Below are 23,075 nucleotides of genomic sequence, written 5' to 3'. Positions count from 1 at the left end.
ATATAAATCCATGATACCCCCACATCTTAAATATCGCATGCAGATCTTGTTACCCCATTTCAAAAAAAGATATATTGGAATCAGAAAAGTTATAGAAAAGAGCAACAAAAATGATGAGGGAAAAGGAACAGCTTCCATATGAGGAGAGGTTAATAAGACTGGGACTTTTCAGCTTGGAAAAGATGACTAAGGGAGGATCTGATAGAGGTCTATAAAATCATGCCTGGTGGGGAGAATGTAAATAAGGAAGTATTATTTACGCCCTCTCATAACACAAGAGCTAGGGATCACAAAATGAAATCAATAGGCAATAGATTTAAAACAAATGAAAGGAAGTATTTCTTCACACAATGCAGTGTCAACCTGTGGAACTCTTTGCCAAAGAATGTTGCGAAGCCAGGACTCTAACTGGGTTTGAAAGAGAACTAGATCAGTTCACGAGGATAGGTCTATTGATGGCTATTAGCCAGAATGGGCAGGAACACAAAATCATGCTCTGAAGTGTCCCTAGCCCAGGGATCTCAAACTCAAATCACTACGAGGGCCACATGAGGACTAGTACATTGGCCCAAGGGCCACATCACTGACACCTTTTCATATAAAGATACAAAAGCCCCACCTCCCCATCCACCTCCACTCCACCTCTTCCATGAGGCCCCGCCCTGCCTCTTCCCACCCCTTCTCTGCCCCTATTCCAACCCCTTCCCCAAATCCCCATCCCTGCCCCGCCTCTTCCCCTAAGCGCACGGCTCCCCACTTCTCCCCCTCCCTCCTGGAAAGTGCTAAGCTGAGAAGCACCTGGAGGTAGGCAGAGGACCGGAGACGTGGCGCGCTGGGGGGCCCACGGGTGAGGGGTGCTTGGCGGCCACAGGAAATAATTCTGTGAGCTGCGTGTTTGAAACCCCTGCCCTAGCCTCTGTTTGCCAGAAGCTGGGAATGGATCACTTGATGATTATGTGTTCTGTTCATTCCCTCTGAGGCACCTAGCATTGGCCACTGTTGGAAGACAGGATACCGAGCTAGGTGGACCATTAGTGTGACCCAATATGGCTGTTCTTATGTTCTTAATAAAATCCTAGTACGCTTTTCAGAAGATAACCAAGCCTTTCAAAGGTTGCAGATTGAAACTCAAGTGTTTTATGTTCACATAGACTTCCTTTGCTTAAGAGGTGGATAGCCAAATTCTTCACTAGCTGAAGCTTTCCACTGTATCCCAAAGTAGAGCACCTTTCAATAGTTCAGCTGTAATGTGGTCTATTTTGGGACATCCTGAAGAACATATGGAATTGTGGCAATGGCCATATCAGAGGAAAGGTTGCATTCTCCAGACCTAGTGGATATGTTAGAAGGAACTTTGAATATTATCGGCATACAGTGGGTCAGGATAAAACCATGCAGGGACCCCCTCACAGGAGATCACTCAAGGAATGTATTATTTCAATCAAACCTGGAGAAAGAGGATCAGGAGTCAGAACTGACCAGAAGCTGGGGAGTGGCAGGTGGGAGACATACAGAAGAGTCTTAGCTTGTAACACCATCCTCTAACATACTCCGTAAAGTGCTATTTCTTTCTTTTGTACCTGCTTGCTACATCATTTACTGTTAATGAAACAAGGAGGATAGCAATTGTCATTCATAACTGAATTCTCCCTGAAAAGAGCCACTACCTTTCTTTGGAAGGCACTAAACAGTAATTTTCACTCTCTCCAATGGGTTTAATTTTCATCTAATTTATTATAAACTGTACAAGGTTGTGCTCTGTCCCATATATTGTAAGTCAACCTTGGAAAATTCCACTTAAGTCCAATACATTTTTGAAGGATGAGTAAAAAAAATATCAATATTTAAATCCTCACAATAGTAAGAGATATGCATACTAAATCGGTTTAACACCTGCCTTTTTGGTAAAGATGTCTGAATACAGTTTTCAAGTTATGAGTGCCCCCCCAAAACAGGGCAATTTGGAAGCCTTTGAATAGATCTGGTATTATGGACACCTAGTCAATCTCTGGACTATCGGCTACTTTAAGTATGCTATTAAAAATGATGGCACACAGTGGATACAAAGCAATCCGGATAACTTGGTAAGTTGGATGCAAGCAAACAATATGTATTTCAGTGCAGTCAAATGTGAAGTCACACATCTAGGAAAAAAAATGTACGCTGTACTTACAGGATGGAGGCCTCTACCTTGAGAAGAGGTGACTCAGACTTTGGGGTCATGGTGGATAATCAGCTGGATATGAGCTCCCACTGTGACTGAAAGGGCCAGTAGTATCCTTAGATGGATGAACAGGGGATAAGGAGAAATAGCCTCCATACTCTATTACCTCTGTTGAGCATCAGTGCCACTGGAATACTGTATACAGTTCTAGTTTCCATAATTCAAGAAGGATGTTGATAAAAACTGGAGAGGGTTCAGAGGAAAATTTAAAGCTATGAAAGTGATTAAACAATTAGAAAACATGTCAGAGTGAAAGACAGCTAGTTAGTTACCTTAACAAAGAGAAGATTAAAGGGTGACTTGACAGTTTATAAGTACCTACATGGGAGGAAAAAACTGATGAGCTTAATCTAGCAGACAAAGATAACAAGATCCAATGACTGGAATTGGAGCTAGATTCGTTCAGACAGGAAATAAGGCACACATTTTTAACAGTGAGGATAATTAACCACTGGAATAATTTACCAAGGCTTATGGTGGATTTTTCATCAATTAGAAGATGAGGTGGGTTTTAAAAGATATCCTGTAGTTCAAACCCAAAATTAATTCAAGGAAGCTCAATGGCCTGTGTTATTTAGGAGGTCTGACTAGTGGATCACAATGGTTCCTTGTGGCCTGAGAATTTATGAATAGTGTCAAGCAATTGGTATTACTCAATCAGTGGTGCTAGAAAATTTGTACAGTGGGGGTGCTGAGAGCCACTGAACCAAACTGAAAACCCTGTATATGATGGAAACCACTTCAAGTCAAGGGGTACAGCAGCACCCAAAGCACCCCTCATTCCAGCACCTATGGGCACTATTATTTCAAAATACTTTTAGAAACTATAATTCTAGTAGTGACAGAAAAAAAAAAGATTCTCCCAGTATTCACATGCATATGTGAAAGTTGTTATCGACAGCCTACATATCAGCTTGTGATTAAGTCTGTTTTTAATGCCTTCCCATTACTTTTTGAAGATTAATTTTAAATATTTAGCTTTGTGAAAGGCATCAGGCTAACAGCACAGGAGCTTAATGTTCTTTATGTACCGTCAATTACATGACAATGGCTGTGTAAGTATCCTGATGTTTTTCTATCAGTGTACATCATTTCTAATTGGCCAGCCCAGTCAATTATGGGTGACAGAGCGGTGCAGTCTCCATACCTATTAAACCCTTGCAGTATTTGCCGAAGCCATCAACTGCAATATTTACCCATGTTTGAGATCTATGGATGTAGCACACTAAAGAAATGCAGAGTATCATCTTCAAAAGTAGCAATTAGTCCCAGGAGTGAAGTTCTTCACTGGGCATTGAATTGAGGCCACTAACACATTTCACAAAGGCAACTGAACAGCTGTCAGAAAGTAATGACTCTCAGTCATTATGTTAGTCATAACAATGAGCTACAAATTAAAGGATTATTATTAATTTCCTGGGTTACCTAGCCCCTCTTCTTACACTTTGCCCATTTCTAGTTTTCAGACATTGTACTCAGAACCTTATACCTCTATTGTGATAAATATCTGAAATGTACACATGACCTATTCTTATTGTGTATGGAGCAAACAGTACAATTTTCCTTGATTGAATATATTAGATTTCCATCTACTGCTTGCACTGCAGCTATTGAGTATTGTTAAGGGGTTTGCTTTAACAGCTATTGTTCAATTTCTCTTGAAAAATCTGAAGATATAATGTAGCAACTATTTCTAAGCGAGTAACCAAAAATGCCAATTTTAAAATGTCCAAGATTCCCCCCACCACCACACACTTCCCTAATGACACATTCAGCTAGGTCTATTCACATTCTAATTTAGGACTATATTTTAAAACATCCACACATGCAACACCCTCTGACATCAAGGAGAAGTTTATAGTATAATTCCTAAGAAATGCAGAATGGTGCACAACTCTGTATGTTTGTTACAAGCTAATGCTCATCAATATTAATTGTTTGATGTGACAATTCCCCCCCCCCCACGACATCACAATGAAGCATGATTACTCTGAAGTTCCCAGCAGACTGCAGTTTGGGTCACAAAACAGGTTTAATAGCTGCTGTTTTCAGTGCAGAACAAAAAGAGCACCCACAAGTAACTCAAGAGACTGTCATTACCAGTCATACATAGTGCTTGTTAAAAAGAAAGCACTAGGACATCACTCAGCAACTCCCTATATATCCACGGTCATGCATGGTTTTCCAACTGAAAGCAATTCATCAAAATACCCAGCATTAAGATTGGGTTAGAAACTTTGGCATTTTACAGCAATCCACTGTTCCAGTGGATTTATCTACATTATAATGATTTAAGCTGTAAAGTTCTGTGCAAACTACTGCTGCCACTCTCAGGGCTCATGAGGAAGTTTTTGAAACTATTACTGCTGTCATGAAATTAACATTTTATAGCCAGGGCAATTATAAGAAACAAACCATGTTTCGGTGTAACATTAACTACCCTTTATGCCAGCTTTTATGTCTTGGTGAATTTTATTAGTGTCAACTTATTGCTTTGAGCGGTATCCACTGCTATTTGTGTGTGTGTTCTCACTCCACATCAACCCTCATAGTGTATATTCTATTATTTATCTGACTGAACAGGGTCATTTCACAACCTTTTATTATACATTTAGTTTTAGAAAGGAGATTCAAATTCTGACGACATACTGTTAAGAGAAAACCATTTTAAATTTTTGTAACTGAGAAGGGGCTGATCTCTTTATAAGGCACATCAACTTTATTCTTACATATTTGTTTCAAAAAGCTAGATTAGATCACCTGAACTTTAATAATTCACCCACAATAATTTAAATGCAGAGGGAAAAATATTTAAAACTTTCTGTACCAGGTTAATTTGACTAACTTGTACACAGATTACCACTTTTCATAAGAAAACTACAAACATTATGAAATTTAAACTGATATTCTGACAACTGTTATACCTTAAGATTTTAGAATATTTTAATTTACTTGTTCTTATCTAACAAGCCTGTCTCCTCTCTCTCCCAGAGAGTCATGGGCAGTTTATCAAGAATATCTCAAACTTCAATTTGTACCATAGTAAAATATTAAAATGTTTCCAATATTAGTGTATCAATATAGTAGATAGGTTTCAGAGTAGCAGCCGTGTTAGTCTGTATTCGCAAAAAGAAAAGGAGTACTTGTGGCACCTTAGAGACTAAAATTTATTAGAGCATAAGCTTTTGTGAGCTACAGCTCACTTCAAATGCATCCGATGAAGTGAGCTGTAGCTCACGAAAGTTTATGCTCTAATAAATTTGTTAGTCTCTAAGGTGCCATAAGTACTCCTTTTCTTTTTGCGAATACAGTAGATACTCACCTTTGAAAAACCACCAATAAGGTACACTTAAGCAGGACAGTAGGCACCTGTTCAATTCACAAGCAATTGAAGAGTCATTACAAGTATCAAGTCCTGTGATCTGTATAATTATACTGTTGTTTCTCCCTTTAATATCGGTCAGGCATTTTTAAAAACACCTTTCCTTTTACTTTGGAAATACTACTACTGTAATCACAGCAGAATCTTTCAGCAACTGAGGATGATTGGAAAGGCCCATTCAAAATATCCAATTACTTGAGTGCAGCAGGCTACAAATATTCTGATTCTGCCATTACAATACTTCATTTTTGCATACAAAAAGAACCTTAGTATTTAATTACATTTAATGCATAATGGCATGTATTCAAACATTGCATAGTAAATAAACACTGCGATATTGAAAAAGATACTGAATAATGCATATATTTATGTAGCTAAAGCTAAATCAGAATCCCGATTTAATAAATGGAATTTTGCGGTTGATTTAAATTGGGTAAGTATTTGATCCTTCTAGATTAAGTAACTGATTAAATCACAAAATCACAAAATCCAAGCTTCCTCAGATTTGAGGGTGTTCAGATCCAAGGTTTAATTTTGTTCCATTCCATCTGGAGGAGCGAACTCTGAAGTTCAAATATGATTCTGAACTTCAGAGTTAAAGGAGTGTTTGATTTGGTGTCCTAGTTTGGATCCATAATTATTGAATTTAAAAGTAACTTCCAGACAGATCTACAAAAAAGATATCTGAGGACACAGAACAACTCTTGGTGTTGTGAAAAGAAAGCCTACAAACGTCTATCAAGGTGAGCTATTGGTTTTCCATATAACATGCAAGGAAATCTTACTAGGAAAGTTGAATCGTGGAGCACAGAAAAGGGAAAGGGATGTCACCTAATGAAAGCTGAATCAATGCAATATCACAAAGAATAATATTTTAAGGACACTATCAACATTTTTAGAAAACCATATAAGCATCATGAATGGGCTTATAACGGTGTATGATTTAATTTTTTTAAATATTCTAAGAACTTTTCAGCACTTACACATGCAGTGTATGTATCACAAGATAGCATACGTGTGAGAGTGTAGTTAAATAGAGTTTATCAAAACCACCTCAGACAATTGTTTAAATCCCCCTAGTAATACTGCAAAAAACCCAAAAACGAACCACCACACAATTTCTCTCTTGCTTCATTCAAAACCTTCATTTTCCAGGTCTGAGAAATATGCAGAGAGTAAAGCTGCCACTCATGAATAAACCCAAGACATCCATTCATCCTTTCTGTGTAAGCCCTTTTTTTGTGTATTTCATCATTTATAAATCTAATGAGCAATTTCAATAAAATATGTATTTATTCCATACATATTGTTGCCTATAGCACTTTGAATACCACAAAGCAATAAGTTTTATACTTTTTCCTTATGATTTATTTCTGCTGACATTCTAGAAAGCTGTGTTATAAGGGGTAAAAACCAAACAGATTGTGTGCACATGCAAATGGACAGTTCTCCTTGAACTCCAGAATTTTTGTAACAAAGTAGTCAGTTGTTCTACAAACCTTTATATATATCTTACAGGAATTTTATAGACACTGAGAAGCAAGTCTACCCCCATAGTCTGTCTCCCAATTACTACCATATATATATATATATATATATATATATATAAAAAAAATTTAAAAAAACACACACCAATAGTGGATTTTACCATAGAAACTCACTAGGATACGACAGTCATACCTAAACAGACCATATAGAAATATATCAACTAAACAGACTGTAGATCAATATAATGGTAAAAGTTAAGTAAAAGTTGAGATATTTCAGTTTTGTAATTAACAAATTTAAGACAAAATCAGATTCTAATAATATATTCAAAAGCATAAGGTCTCAGTTATGTATACCAATAATAATGCACTCTCATGGACTCTACAAACCATCCAAAACAAGCTTTAACAAGAATACATCTGATAACATATCTGTGGGAGACACCATCATTTTCAGGAGCTGTAATTAAGTCTACACATTTCTAAACATATATAGCATGAGAGGAAAAAAAGATACAATTTTCAGTGAACACTCTTAAAAATCACTTGAAGAAAAGATTGAGTTTCTCTAAGTGTTACACACACAGGATTACTTTAAGCCTGGTCATAATGGCAAATATATTTTGCTGAGATTTGTTTTACTTGTTAGCCTATAAAACCATAATCTGCTCATAGACAGAGTTCCCAAATGTGTATAAGCACAAGTATATTGTCTAAAATGCAGGCTTACAGGAATATTTAAGAAATAGATTATTTCAGCCAAAGACCTTGTAAAATTTTGGTAAACAATATCTGAATATTTGTGTACTACATTGCAGCCAGCTTCCTGGGTAGAGTAACAACTTAAATGGAAAGAGTAATTATGCTTTCAGAACAAGATCACAATAATCAAATGGTTTACTAAGATGCACTCAGAAAAGCCATACTTAAGAAATGCAAGCACTTGATTTCCTATGTTTACTGTTTTATATAAAAACTTTATTGTTAATAAGGATAAGATACAATTGTCTATGATAAACAGCATCAAGCAATACAAATTTAGAAATACACTTGGCTGACCTAAGTGAATGTTAGAGTTTTTCATTTGAATCTAAGGATTGCAGTTGTTTCCTCCAAACACATTGTTTTACTTTGATAATGAAGGATACTGTAATCAGATTGGCAAATACTATAAAATATGTATAGCTGGTTACAACAATCCCAGCCCAGATGATGTTCTTATGATATAGATCATATTATAAATCTATTTGCATGTTAACTATTTTGAAATCTGATTTGATCTAATATTACAACTATAGATTATAAACATGAATAAGGAGTTAAAATTCTTAATGTATTTGCTAAAGATCTAGTTTTATATTTGTACAGTTCTTGAAAGTATTTTAATGACATTTTTGCTGTAAAAAGAAAGACCATCACTACAACTTGTAACGTTTAAGCCACAAAGCTCCTGTTCTGCATGTCGATCTCTGGGTGACTCAGGTAGTATCTTACATCTAGTTTACAGGTGCCCCTTGCATTGTTAGAAGAGATCATAACAAAAATATTTTAGAAGTCACTGAAATAAACTCCCTTACCTTCTACACCTGCTTCAATCAGCCCAAATTGTTCCAACACTTTGACAAAAAGCACAATCACGATCAAAACTGCTATCATTTCAAGCCCTTCCAAGTTCATGGTGAGAGGTCATGATCCGACCACAGCCACTGAGAAAAGTGCTCTCTGCCTGGCTTTGTAAATCCATTAAACTACATTAAGAAGGCTACTGCAAGGGAAGGGGGGGGGGGAGAGGAGAGAGAGAGAGAGAGAGAGAGAGAGAATACATCCTGTCTACACTAACAGAGGCCAGGAGTGGCAGATAGATAAACTCAGGCCTGTCAGGTTTATCTGTTGGCTCGTTATCACTCTTACACAGAAAGACAGCCATGCATGAAGTAAAGTGCCGATCACCCAAGGACCCAGGAGGTCACAGAGTAAATATCCCCTGTAAAAATGACATGCCTAGAGTGATAGCTAGACATCTGGGAATATGCTGCTTCTTGTGCCCATGCTGCTAGTACTGTAGCATTGTTGCCTATTCAGTTGCCTAGGTAACAGAAGCTAACTAATATGTGGACTTACACTGGACACTACGGGACAAAAAGGCCTCATAACACAAAATAAGAATGGGAACATGAAAATAATCAGGAGGATTTATTATTAAATCTGAATGGCTTGAAATGTGTGTTTCTACAAAACTAGTACTATATAGTCTCCTGTAAATTAATCAAATTGTAGACAGATATTGTAGCTTAAGACGACTTTTCAATTAGTTTCTCTTGTCAAAAAGAGAGCCTGAGGATTATGAATTCACTGCTCTACCTACCACGTATATTTATATTTTATTCCTGGAGTGTAGAAAGAGAATCATTTTTGTACTTTAAAAAACGAAGTACAAGCCTGTTCCATTTCGTCCTTTTATCTTTTTCTGCTTTAGGTCCAACTTTTTGAGATTAAAGAAATTAAAAAGAAAAAAGATAAAGGGAGCATAAAGGGAGGAGAAGAAGAGTTCACTAGCAAAGCGTTTAGTAAAAAAAAAATTTTTTTTTATTTTTGTTTATTTTTTGAGATTTAGCTATACAAAGTATTTTCTATGTGGTCAGCAGCAACATAATACCAGTGTGCTAACCACAGGACAGAATTACAGTGCTTCCACAGCAAAAAGATATGATGGTCCATTTTTATTACACATTACCATACTGGCATTGTCACATACAACATACTTCAGCATGCATTAGAAAAACTTGGGGCTGTATTACAGTACCATGGGCAACAGTGCTGGAGCTGCAATAAATCTAAGCCTGCAGGGTGAAATCCCAGCTCCTGTTGAAGTCATAGATTCATAGATTCATAGATACTAAGGTCAGAAGGGACCACTCTGATCATCTAGTCCGACCTCCTGCACAGCGCAGGCCACAGAATGTTCCATTTGTTCTTGTGTCCACATTGGTGCTGAGCTTAAATAATTCCTCTCCCTCTCCTATATTTATCCCTCTGATATATTTATAGAGAGCAATCATATCTCCCCTCAACCTTCTTTTAGTTAGGCTAAACAAGCCCAGCTCCTTAAGTCTCCTTTCATAAGACAAGTTTTCCATTCCTCGGATCATCCTAGTAGCCCTTCTCTGTACCTGCTCCAGTTTGAATTCATCCTTTTTAAACATGGGAGACCAGAACTGCACACAGTATTCTAGGTGAGGTCTCACCAGTGCCTTGTATAATGGTACTAAAACCTCCTTATCCCTACTGGAAATGCCTCTCCTGATGCATCCCAAAACCGCATTAGCTTTTTTCACAGCCATATCACATTGGTAGCTCATAGTCATCCTATGATCAACCAATACTCCAAGGTCCTTCTCCTCTTCCGTTACTTCTAATTGATGTGTCCCCAACTTATAACTAAAATTCTTGTTATTAATCCCTAAATGCATAACCTTACACTTCTCACTATTAAATTTCATCCTATTACTATTACTCCAGTTTACAAGGTCATCCAGATCCTCCTGTATAATATCCCGATCCTTCTCTGAATTGGCAATACCTCTCAGCTTTGTATCATCTGCAAACTTTATTAGCACACTCCCACTTTTTGTGCCAAGGTCAGTAACAAAAAGATTAAATAAGATTGGTCCCAAAACCGATCCCTGAGGAACTCCACTGGTAACCTCCCTCCAACCTGACAGTTCGCCTTTCAGTAGGACCCGTTGCAGTCTCCCCTTTAACCAATTCCTTATCCACCTTCTGATGTTCATATTGATCCCCATCTTCTCCAATTTAACTAATAATTCCCCATGTGGCACGGTATCAAATGCCTTACTGAAATCTAGGTAAATTAGATCCACTGCATTTCCTTTATCTAAAAAATCTGTTACTTTTTCAAAAAAGGAGATTAGATTGGTTTGGCACGATCTACCTTTTGTAAAACCATGTTGTATTTTGTCCCATTTACCATTGACTTCAATGTCCTTAACTAATTTCTCCTTCAAAATTTTTTCCAGGACCTTGCATACTACAGATGTCAAACTAACTGGCCTGTAGTTACCCGGATCACTTTTTTTTCCTTTCTTAAATAAATTGGAACTATATTAGCAATTCTCCAATCATTCGGTACTATTCCTGAGTTTACAGATTCATTAAAAATTCTTGCTAATGGGCTTGCAATTTCAGGTGCCAATTCCTTTAATATTCTTGGATGAAGATTATCTGGGCCCCCCGATTTAGTCCCATTAAGCTGTTTCAGTTTCGCTTCTACCTCTGATATGATAATATCTAACTCTATATCCTCCTTCCCATTTGTCATGCTACCATTATCCCAAAGATCCTCTTTAGCCTTATTACAGACTGAGGCAAAGTATTTGTTTAGATATTGGGCCATGCCTAGATTATCTTTAACCTCCGCTCCATCCTCAGTGTTAAGCGGCCCCACTTATTCCTTCTTAGTTTTCTTCTTATTTATATGGCTATAGAACCTTTTACTATTGGTTTTAATTCCCTTTGCAAGGTCCAACTCTACTCGACTTTTAGCCTGTCTCACTTTATCCCTACATCTTCTGACCTCAATTAGGTAGCTTTCCTTGCTCATCCCTCCCATCTTCCACTCCCTGTATGCTTTCTGCTTCTTCATAATCACCTCTCTAAGATGCTTGCTCATCCAGCTTGGTCTACAACTCCTTCCTATGAATTTTTTCCCCTTTCTTGGGATACAGGCTTCCGATAGCTTCTGCAGTTTTGATTTAAAGTAATCCCAGGTCTCCTCTAGCTTTAGATCCATAAGTTCTTCAGTCCAATCCACTTCCCTAACTAATTTCCTTAATTTTTGAAAGTCAGCCCTTTTGAAATCAAAAACCCTAGTTGCAGATTTATTTTTGTTAATCCTTCCATTTAGTTTGAACTGAATTAGCTCATGATCACTTGAGCCAAGATTGTCCCCTACAACCATTTCTTCTATGAGGTCCTCGCTACTCACCAAAATTAAATCTAAAATGGCATCCCCTCTAGTCGGTTCAGCAACTACTTGATGATGGAATCTATCAGCTATCGCATCTAGGAAAATCTGAGCCCTATTATTATTACTAGCCCTGGTCCTCCAGTCTATATCTGGGAAGTTAAAGTCTCCCATGATCACGCAGTTTCCATTAGTATTTACTTGATTAAAGACATTAAAAAGGGCTCTATCCATATCCAAATTAGATCCCGGAGGTCTATAGCACACCCCAAGCACTATCGTAGGAGAGGCTTTACTAGTTTTCTTCCCCAATGTAATTTTTGCCCAGACGGACTCTGTCTTATCCATTGCATCGCTTCTTATTTCTTTACATTCTAACTCATCATTGATATACAATGCTACTCCACCCCCTTTACCTTTGTTTCTGTCTTTCCTAAACAGCACATACCCTTCAATACCTGTAGTCCAGTCATGACTACTATTCCACCATGTTTCTGTTATCCCTATAATATCTGGTTTCACTTCCTGCACCAGTAGCTCTAGTTCCTCCATTTTGTTACCTAGACTCCTCGCATTGGTGTACAAACATCTTAATTTTTGCTGTTTGGCCTCGCTCACATTTTGTACCCTATTAGGCACAGTCATTCTACAGCCAGTATAACCTATTAGACTAGTATCCACACCGCCCTCGCTCCTTATATACATTCTCCTACCCATGGCTGTATCCTTTCTTACTTCATCTTCTTCCCTCTCAATGCTAAAATCTGGCGTGGAGATTTTCTGGACATCTCCCATCCATCTCCCCCCAATTCCTAGTTTAAAGCTCTCTTTATCAGTTGTGCCAGCTTTGATCCTAGAAGTCTATTTCTTTCCCTACTCAGATGAAGTCCATCCCGAGAGAATTGACCTCTGTCCATGAATGCCTCCCAGTGGCCATACATCCCAAAGCCCTCCTTATAGCACCACTGCCTAAGCCATCTGTTGACAGTCATAATCTTGTCAGACCTTTGTTGCCCTTCTCTAGGAACAGGAAGGATCCCGCTAAAGATCACCTGAGCCTCAATTTCCTTAAGTGTCTTCCCCAGCCTAGCATAGTCTCCCTTGATACTTTCCAGCGAGAATCTGGCTGTATCATTTGTTCCCACATGAAGGATAATTAGGGGATTCTTTCCCGCTCCCTTGAGGATCCTTTTCAACCTCAGGTCTACATCCCGTATCTTAGCACCCGGAAGACAGCACACCCTTCTATTCTCAGGATCAGCTCTAGTTACAGGCCTGTCTATTCTTCTCAATAAAGAGTCCCCGATCACATAGACCTGCCTTTTCCTGGTGACAGTGCTATTCTCCAGTCTCTCCCCTGTTCCCTCTGGCTGCAAGTTCTTTCCATTCCTATTTTCCCTTACAATCCTCTTCAACCCATCCTGTATCCTCCTGGGGGTCATATTTGGTGTAGTCTCCCTTGACTCTTCCCCTTTTCCTATAGGACTAGCCTCTCTTCTCTTCTTCCTTACCCTTCCACCTTCAACAAGTACCTGCTGAGCCCCTTCTTCATTTTCCAACTCTGCAAACCTGTTCCTAAGCTCTATTTCTCCTTCACTAGCCCGTCTTTTTCTCTGCCTGGTTCTTTGAGTCACATGTTTCCACTGACCACTTTCCTCACCCAGTCTCTCCTCAAAATTCCCCAGCCCTGCTTCCATCTGTGAGTCTGAGCTTTTCCCTTCAGATACCTCATATCTTTGCTCCATCATCTGCTCAAACCCCTTCCTAAACTCAACCAGACTTTCCACCTGCATCTCCAAACCTCGGATCTTTTCCTCCATCAGCTCTATCAGACGGCATTTCATGCAGAAAAAACTCTTACCGGTTCCCCCCTCCAGGATCATGTACATATCACAGCTTCCACATCGAGTCATCCTCAATGTGTCTTTCACTACAGGAGTCACTCCCACAGCTGCCTCTGTATCTGTCATCTCCTTCCCACCTAAATCCTGTTAATCTGGGAAACACAAGCCACACCAAAAAGACCACCCCCCAGCAAAAGCAAACCCCAAACAAGCACCACAATCCAAACTCCTCCAACAGAACTCCCACTCAAATTCCCCTGTTTAGAGCTCTGTTTGCTAGCTCCTGTGCCGCTGCAGCTGTCTGCAAAACTCCCATTGACTTCAGTGAGACCAGAATTTCAACCCTAGTTGAGACAGGATCAAGGATTTTTTAACATTTTGTTGTGAAAATGGTTAAGACAGGTAAGCTGCGGTTAGCAACAGTATAAGAACTAGCGTATCACCAGTGCAACTGCATTGATGGTGGCAAATTATATGATATGAGTACTAATTTTCTCTAATGTACACAAAGCCTAATGGTTTGATGAGCACATATCACCCTATGTTACTGCCTGACAAGTATTATCTGCTGGAGAAGAAGATCTCCTCTCCACCCTCAGAATGGTAAGGAGAAAAAAAAATTACGTGGAGAATCCCAAGGTACAGAGCTCCCACTCAAAGGGAATTCACATGAGAGTCTCACTGGTTGTCTTCAAAAATGCTGCAAGGCTTAATGATTTTGCAAACCTTATCTTTGACTTTTCAAGCCGCCTTTCCTTAAGTTATCTGTACATCCTTTCCCCACCCAACCTTTTTCTCAGGGCAGGTGCTTTTCTAAAGATGTTCCACTTATGCTAAACTTTTCTTCTTCCAAGGCACCCTAGTAATGGACAAAGAGGTCAGAGACCCAACACTTGATGAATGTGGACTTGTAATTTGCCAATCCACCAGTTTCAATAATACCACCTTTGTTGCTGTGTATGCCGTGCATTAAAAAAAGATAGGTACAAAGTTATTTTCGATGCATATGAGACAGACAAGGTAGGTGAGATAATATGATATTCCCATATATGAATTAGTCTATCCATTCCCATAAATTATGTAATTAAAATGTGGCTGCTGAAAATGTTAAATATGTAGTCAAAAATAAAGAACATTATTTTAATGAACTATCTTATTATGGGTAGCACCTGAAAGCCCCAACCAAAATTGAGTCCATGTTGTGCTACCCATTGTACACACGTATTAAGAGTCTTTGGCCTGAAGAGTTTTGTTGGTCTTGTCTAAAATTGATTGTAAAGATGGAAGAGATAAAGGAAGAATTATCCCCCATTTTACAGATGGGAATCTGAGGCACAAAGACATTAAGTGACTTGCCCAAGGTCCCTCAGGAAGTCTGCAGGAGAGCTGGAAACTGAACCCAGATCTTCCAAGCTCAACTCCAGTAAATTAATGGCAACACCATCCTTGCTTATTTGTCCTTCACTCTTATGATGAATCAAAGTATCACCTATAACAAAATATATTCTAGTAATTTTTTTTAAATTAAAACCTCAGGTCCTCATTTTAATGTCTTATAAAAATGATATTTCTGATGTTAAAAAAATCAAGGAGGCAGAATTCTCTCCTCCTATAAGAGATAGCCTTTATACAGCATAAGGAGTGGTAGAGGGGCAAACATACAACAGGCTAGACTGTTCACTTTTGAGACTCTTCCTAATTCAGCTACACCCGTTACTTAAACCTATCCATTTGCATAAAAAGTATAGTGCGCGCACACAACACAGGATGCAATTTTTTAAAATATAAAAATTTGAAATCCAATAGTAGTTCTAGCTTTAAAAAAAGCTAAAACAAAGCCATTACACAGATACAAATGTTTGTTTGCAAAAAGAAAAGGAGGACTTGTGGAACCTTAGAAACTAACAAATTTGAGCATAAGCTTTTGTGAGCTACAGAATGCATCCTATGAAGTGAGCTGTAGCTCACGAAAGCTTATACTCAAATTTGTTAGTCTCTAAGGTGCCACAAGTCCTCCTTTTCTTTTTGCGGATACAGACTAACACGGCTGCTACTCTGAAACCTGTCAAATGTTTATTTGTATCTTTAATCCTTTGTATTTTAATCTTTTAAGTAAATAGTTAAGAATTGCAAATAAAATATTAAATCCTCTGATGCAGTCAATCATTATGAGATTTAAGACTTTATTATGGGCCAAACCTTAATGTTTTTACTCACAGCCACCTGCTGCCAGATACATTTTAGGAGCTGCTATGATGGTGCTACATCATCCAGAGATTTCTCCATCCTGGGGAATCTTCCACTAGCCCTTTCAGCCAGATTTAAAAAGCAACTTTCCATTGCAGCCTGTTGCGAGAACAGCTTGATCATTTGCCAAACCACAGGCTCAATCCAGGCATATATTGCTTTAAATGGTTTATTAACTATCCTTTGGAAAAGCCTGTGCGCCTGTAGTGATGAAGAGCTTAATCGGCTTGCTATCATGTGAAAATGACAACTGTGGGTATACAAAAAGTAGACTGTGCCAGGGATGGTGTTAAAACAATTTTGGGGAAGAGGAATCTGTTTTACAACATGCTTTGGTTTTGTCTTAGTGATACATAACTTCAAGTTTTGAGTTGTCAGTATTTTGCATAGTTGTGGGAAGCTAGGTGTCCTCATGTGCTGTCAAGCCAACTAGTTAACCATGTCCAGTTGGGCCTGTTAGTGCACCGTGGCCCTTATTAACTGGAACCTCTTCCTAGTAAGAGCTATTGTATGGGTGCACTATGGCAAGGAACTGAATTTGCCCCATACTCACACATAAAAGCAAAAAATATATGAATTGCAGTCTCTACAACAGACATAATAGGACAGCAATGAAGAGCTGTTTGAAAGCCAAATTTCAAAGTGACTGAGAACAAAGGATCTAGCTTTAACTGGACTAAATAAGCTATTTAAAAGTTCTGTAGCTGTCTTCGCTGCATCTCGACACGGTGTTAAAACATTTGCAAATAATGTATCTGCTATTCTTAATCTTCAGTAGTGCTGTGTCCACACAAGAAGCTCTTTAATAGCCTTTTTAATAATTACAGAAGAAATACCACCCATACATTCACAGACTGCTGAGCAAGTCATTTACACTTACCATTACAAAGACAAATGAATAGATCCATACAGATGTGAAGAAATTACACATCTAAAATATTTAGAAATCAGCATAGTGCTTCTGTGAAATATTTCTTTGACAGGAAATCTAAAGCAGTAGGAAACTGAGCTTTTATTTATGCTTACTACACACACACACACACACACACACACACACACACACACACACACCTTAAGTTTGAAGCAGCAAACAGCTATCATATTATGCACTTATCCGACAACCTTGGGGCTTGATCCTGCAAAGATTTAACCATAGGAGTAACTTTAGTCACATTGAACTCAACCCTTTCCAGCCTTCACTGTCACCCAGCCCTGTATCCTAGGTGTTATATTTGATCTGGCTCTCTCTAGACCCACACATCTAGATCATAGCTAAATTTTGATGGCACAACACCCAAGATTCATCCTTTCCTCGCAATCCAGCTAATAAAACTTCAGTTCAGACCTCACTCATTTTCTCACAACTGGACTACTGTAACCTCTTCCTTTCTGTCCTTGAAAAATGCCATGTTGTTCTCCCCTCTTACAGCCATTCAAAATTGTGCTGTGAAAATCATCATTCTGGTTGTCAATCCAGCTATGTCACTCCTATGTCATTACACAAAGTAAAACTATTTCCCCATGGTATTTCTCCCTCCCACCCCACCCCCCCACTGTTCCTCTGATATTCTTGTTAACTGCTGGAATTAGCCTACCTTGCTTGTCACCATGAAAGGTTTTCCTCCTTTCCCCCCCCTGCTGCTGGTGATGGCTTATCTTAAGTGATCACTCTCCTTACAGTGTGTATGATAAACCCATTGTTTCATGTTCTCTGTGTGTGTGTATATAAATCTCTCCTCTGTTTTTTCCACCAAATGCATCCGATGAAGTGAGCTGTAGCTCACGAAAGCTTATGCTCTAATAAATTTGTTAGTCTCTAAGGTGCCACCGGTAGTCCTTTTCTTTTTGCGAATACAGACTAACACGGCTGCTACTCTGAAACCTATGTCACTCCTCCTTTCACATTTCTCTATATCAAACACCAAATACTGGTCTTCACTGTCAAGGCTGGTCATGACTTAAACCTGATTTCAGCCTTCTTTGCACATTAATCAAGCCTTGCCTACAAGCACCTTTGCTCTCTCATGAAGCTCCTTATGCATGGGTTAAAAAAAAAAAATCTACAAAACTGCCACTATTGTCCTCCTTCAAATCCCTCCTCTAAACTCTCCTCTATTGTAGAGTCTATAAACTTCATGTCAATGCGCTAGCAACTGGTGCTACAACCACTGCTTGTTACACTAATTGTAATCACATCACATCTGTTCTCTCATTTTATACTTTGATCATAAACTCACTGGGGCAGGGTCCATCTTTTCATTATACATGTATATGGTGCCAAGAACAATGGGGCCCTGATCCATGATGGGTGGCTCTAGATGCTACTGAAGTATAAATAGGGTTGACCCCTAGAATTTTTCTATAATTTAGCTTGATAGTTTATGAAGAACTGATTTTAGGTTACATGAAACTTAATTCAGTCATTTACCTCCCAAAGTGAGAAGTATTTTCACTTTTTATCTCCACCAAGTTTATTCCAAACTTAGGGTGCTATTATACTATTAGTCATGCACTATGAGACTCAAAGTGCTGAACTTAACAGAAATACATGCTATGGTATTCTTAGTTTGTTTATGCATTATTATCCTTCTTTATTATCAGAAATGCTGAGCATCTCTGAAATGTTCCTGGTTATGTAGAACAAGGCTGGAGGAATAGAAGGTGGAATTTTAAAAGCACCTAAGGGGTTAGGAACACAAGGACTTGGACTTCTAACTCCCTCAGGTGCTTTTGAAAATCCCACTCATTGATAGTAAGTCTACCAACCACATTTTATTGGATCCATTGTGCAGTTTTATATGCTGTTATAGCAATACAGAGCCATTCTGGAGATGCTATGGTGTGAAGTCCCACAGAAAGTTGCTTCACGTCTGAATGGAGACCACAGTACAGGACGTGCCTAAAATGCTGAATGTTACCTAGGGTCACCTTAAAAAGCATGGAACCAGTAAATGAAGGGCAAGTGGCATGAACTCATCCTTAACCCCCTTTCTTCCAAAAAAAAAAAAATTACTTTTTTTTGGTTGGTTGTGACTTTGACTCTTTCTCTCTCAAAACATTCCCAGAGTAATTCCTGAAGCATTCATTGATACACCCACTGAAGACTGAAGAGTATCACTCTAATATCACCTGCTGAATATTTTCACCTAAACAAAGTTTGTAGCAACACAAGACTTAATGACCTGTGGTGGTAAATAAAACAAAGCAAAGCAACCCCCCACCCAATCAAAATTTTAGGTTATACTAAAGAGATAGATAGACAATAAAAATGAAAATATGTCATTCTACAGATCATTAATTATGCCCTCACCTTGAATACTGTGCCCCTTTCTGGCCAACCCATCTTAAAAAGAAAGTATGATGATCAAAAGAAGCACAATGAAAGTGATTAGAGATACTAAATGCAAATATTAAAAGGGTTAGGTCTCTCTAGTCCTGGCAGGAGAGGTTTACCTGGGAACAGGACAGAAGAATATTAGATAATGAACAGAGAAGGTTAGTTAGATGCTCCTATCTAACCTTTTTCCATGCTACCGGAAAGAGACCAAATGGAATTAAGTGGCAACACATTTAAGATGAAATGAAATATTCTATTTTGTACACACAATGCAGAGTCTTTGGAACTCACCTGTCACAAGATATTGTCAGTGCCAAAATTTAGAGAGTCTTAAATAAAGTAGACATGTGTTTAGTAAAAATATCTACAGTCACCTTACTAGAAGAAGAATATATAAGCAATATAAATCCTCAAGGCTCAGGTGGCTAGCAAAACCCTAACTGACAGGAGTTAGAGAGAAACTTGTGTTAATAGGCAGGTTATTCCACAATTATGCCTTTTGAGGTTTGTCGCTCCTTCTTCTGAAACATCTGGCCCTGGCTACTGGTCTAGCTAGATCACTAGTCTGACTCAGCATGGCAGTTTCTCTCTCTTACTCTGCTGGCAGACCTGTAGCAGGCCAGCACTGACCTTGTGGCACTTGCCAGCACTGCCAAAAGAGGAGTTAATACCTGGGAAGGGTGAGTGAAACCTACACAGGCAGGGATCTTATGGAATCCTGATTACAAGTGAAGGTTGTTCTTCCAGAGCAGGACCCACAGGGAGGGTGATGGAGCAAGTTCGCATAATCTTTGGGCTGCTAGAATTTACATGGCTATCCCTCTTCCTAGTCTTAAACACAACTCCTATAGCAGGGGTCGCCAAAGTTACGGCCCCTCCAATCTTCAGAAGTTTGAGAGCCGTGGCATGCCTATCGTGGCTCCGGGCTTCAGTCTGGGGCAGGGGGAGGATGTCATCTTGAGGCTGAAGCCCTGAGCCCCTTCCCCGCTGGGCAGAAACCAGAGGCAACACATGGGAGGAATGCCATGTGCCCCACAGATTTTTGCCAGGGTTTGCTGGCCGCACTCAGTCACATGATGCCACAAGGCCCCTCCCTCCACAGCAGCTACTGGAGCTGGCAAGCTGGGTGTGGCGGCTGTGGGGAGAGGCAGTGGCAAACAGCTGGGAGCTGCAGAAAGAGACATTGCTTTTGCTGCTGCCTCTCCCTGCAGAACTAAATCAGTGGCCTCTCCCTGCTGCCTCTCCATGCAGAGCTAACACCTGGGTGCTGCAGGGAGGGGCCACAGAGGGTAAGAGGGGGGACATGTGGGGGAAGGGGGGCATAAACCTTTAAATTGTACCCTCCCAGTCTGAGCAGACACCAGTAGTCTCGGGCAGAAGCCCCTAGCCCCACCACAGGACGGAAGCCTCAAGTTCTTCCCTCCCAGCCTGGTAGGGGGAGCACTGCTCCCTGAGCAAACAGCTGAGCTGCATGCTAACTGTAACACAGCCACACGCAGCTTGGGAGCCACAGTTTGAACACCCATGTCCTACAGAAAAGCATATGGCAACCCAGAATTCAGTCATTGGGGATTTTCAGCAAGGATTACAGTGTTAACTTCCCCACAAGTCTGGGGGGAAGGTGAGGGAGGACACTTAAGAATTAAGAACCAATTCTATAAAAATCTTATGACAAACAATAATAGAAGCTTAATTTCTACTACATAACAAGGCTACTTCATCATCCATATACATCATCTTAATACAGATGCACAGTTATACATAAATTTGAATTTTTCCTTGGTTTATACTTAAACAGGTTAATCTCCACACACACACACACACACACACACACACACAGTGAAAGGCAATGCAAAGTTTCAAAAGCTTAGCTGGAGTTCACCTGAGCTTCAGTTAGAATCTTTATCCACTGACTATTTACAGTCCGCGGAGTTAAAAGCACTGCAAAATAATCTTTCCTCCTCTTGCGTGCATTCCAGAAATCTATATCTGAAACCCAGGCAGACTCTGCTGGACTATGGAGTCAGCTAACTAATTAGCCAACCAATCAGTACTAAGCATATAAGAGAAAAAAAACAAAACTGAAAATAGCACAATATAAGTGACTCTTTCCCCACCATCACATTTAAATAAGAAAACAGTTGGTGAATCATACCGGCTAAAACCATTTAACTAAAACAGTTTGGCTAAAAACATTCAAGGTATACGAATTAACATGAAAAGTTAGAAAAAGGAAACAGGAGGGGGCAACTATAACACTGCCAGTGCCTCCCTGCGTTGAAAAGTTAATAGGACTAACCTGCTGCAAATTGCTTCAGAGTTAGGGGAAACCCACCTGCTTTCTGATCCTGTGGCTGAGCTTCCCCCAACCCATGCAGGTCACATGGCCTTTTGTAAAGCAGCAGCCCTGATCGCTGGCCCTCAATGGAGTCTATGAGCCCAGCAACAGGGAACCTATTGAGGTTGCCCAGAGAACTACCCCACTCGATTCCAGAAACTTCTGGGCATGGAATGCTAATTGTGCATCTGCCTAGCTACCAGGACCCAGACAATTCCCTTCTCTCTAGCAGTCTTAAAGAGCTATCTCCTCATTAGGCAGGTGGGTTACATTTGCAGCCGCCATCCCAGAACAGGTAACTAAGCCCTTGTCTACACTGGGGGCGGGGGGGGCGAAATCGATCTAAGTTATGCAACTTCAGCTACGTGACTGATGTAGCTGAAGTTGATGTACTTAGATCGACTTACCATGGTGTCTTCACCGCAGTGAGTCGACGGCTGCCGCTCCCCTGTTGACTCCGCCTGCGCCTCTCCGCCGCAGTGGAGTACAGGAGTCAACGGGAGAGCACTTGGGGATCGATTTATCGCGTCTAGACTAGCCATGATAAAATCGATCCCCACTGGATCATATAGAATTTACTAGAAGGAGTTCAATAAGTATTTTGTGCTTGGCTATAAAGCAACTGAAAAGTAGTATTGAATTATAATTATCACTGAAGACTTGCATTGACTAAAATTATACACAGTGCCATTTAGACAGTAAGAAAAGTGAAAGAAAGATTTTTAAATGTGAATATTGAAAATGTTCAGTGTTTTTTGCACCCCCAAAATTCATTTGGCTTCTAAGAAAAGACCAGGTTTGATAAGCTTTGCTTCTTTACCCTTTACTGTCTCTCCTTAGATGTTGCAGAGGTCTTTTTTTCCCTCCAGGAACATCTGTAAAATTAGCCCTACAACAGTAATCTTAACAAAAAGAAGAAGAGTAGCCAAAGCCAGGTAGAAAATAGTGTGAAAAGAAAAATGGATCTTAACATATCTAGATGCCAGAAAACAGAATTTTCTGCATAATGACTGAGAAAAAGAAAAGTGAATAGCATACATCTTGTGAGTGCAATTCTCTTATCACTCTTTGGTCAACCTGCCTACAACACTTGCTGTCCAGATACCAACTTCTTGCTATGTCCAGATATCTGCCTTGATCTAGGTCAGCCTCCCCCATTTTCAAAATCAGTATTTTCCAGTTACCTTGATACCTTCAATAGCCTTTTGAACTCACTGACTTTTCTAAGATAT

At 39.4% G+C, this 23,075-nt stretch overlaps 1 protein-coding gene across 4 annotated transcripts in view; it reads right to left on the bottom strand.

The window, feature by feature from the left end:
* KCNIP4 (potassium voltage-gated channel interacting protein 4) overlaps window positions 1–23,075 on the bottom strand; it is an 849,263-nt gene that overhangs the window by 415,110 nt on the left and 411,078 nt on the right. For 2 of the 4 annotated variants that reach the window (XM_038400060.2, XM_038400058.2), the window contains exon 1: window positions 8,671–9,085. The exons of the other annotated variants lie outside the window; for them this stretch is intronic. In XM_038400060.2, the coding sequence (XP_038255988.1) occupies window positions 8,671–8,770 (100 nt within the window). In that variant the 5' untranslated portion in view covers window positions 8,771–9,085. Of the gene's footprint in view, window positions 1–8,670; window positions 9,086–23,075 lie in introns of those variants that run through there. 4 annotated transcript variants of the gene reach the window in all.

This window comes from Dermochelys coriacea, chromosome 4 (assembly GCF_009764565.3).
Source record: "Dermochelys coriacea isolate rDerCor1 chromosome 4, rDerCor1.pri.v4, whole genome shotgun sequence".
Classification (NCBI taxonomy): Eukaryota; Metazoa; Chordata; order Testudines; family Dermochelyidae; genus Dermochelys; species Dermochelys coriacea.
This window is presented reverse-complemented; position numbering and strand designations above follow the sequence as displayed.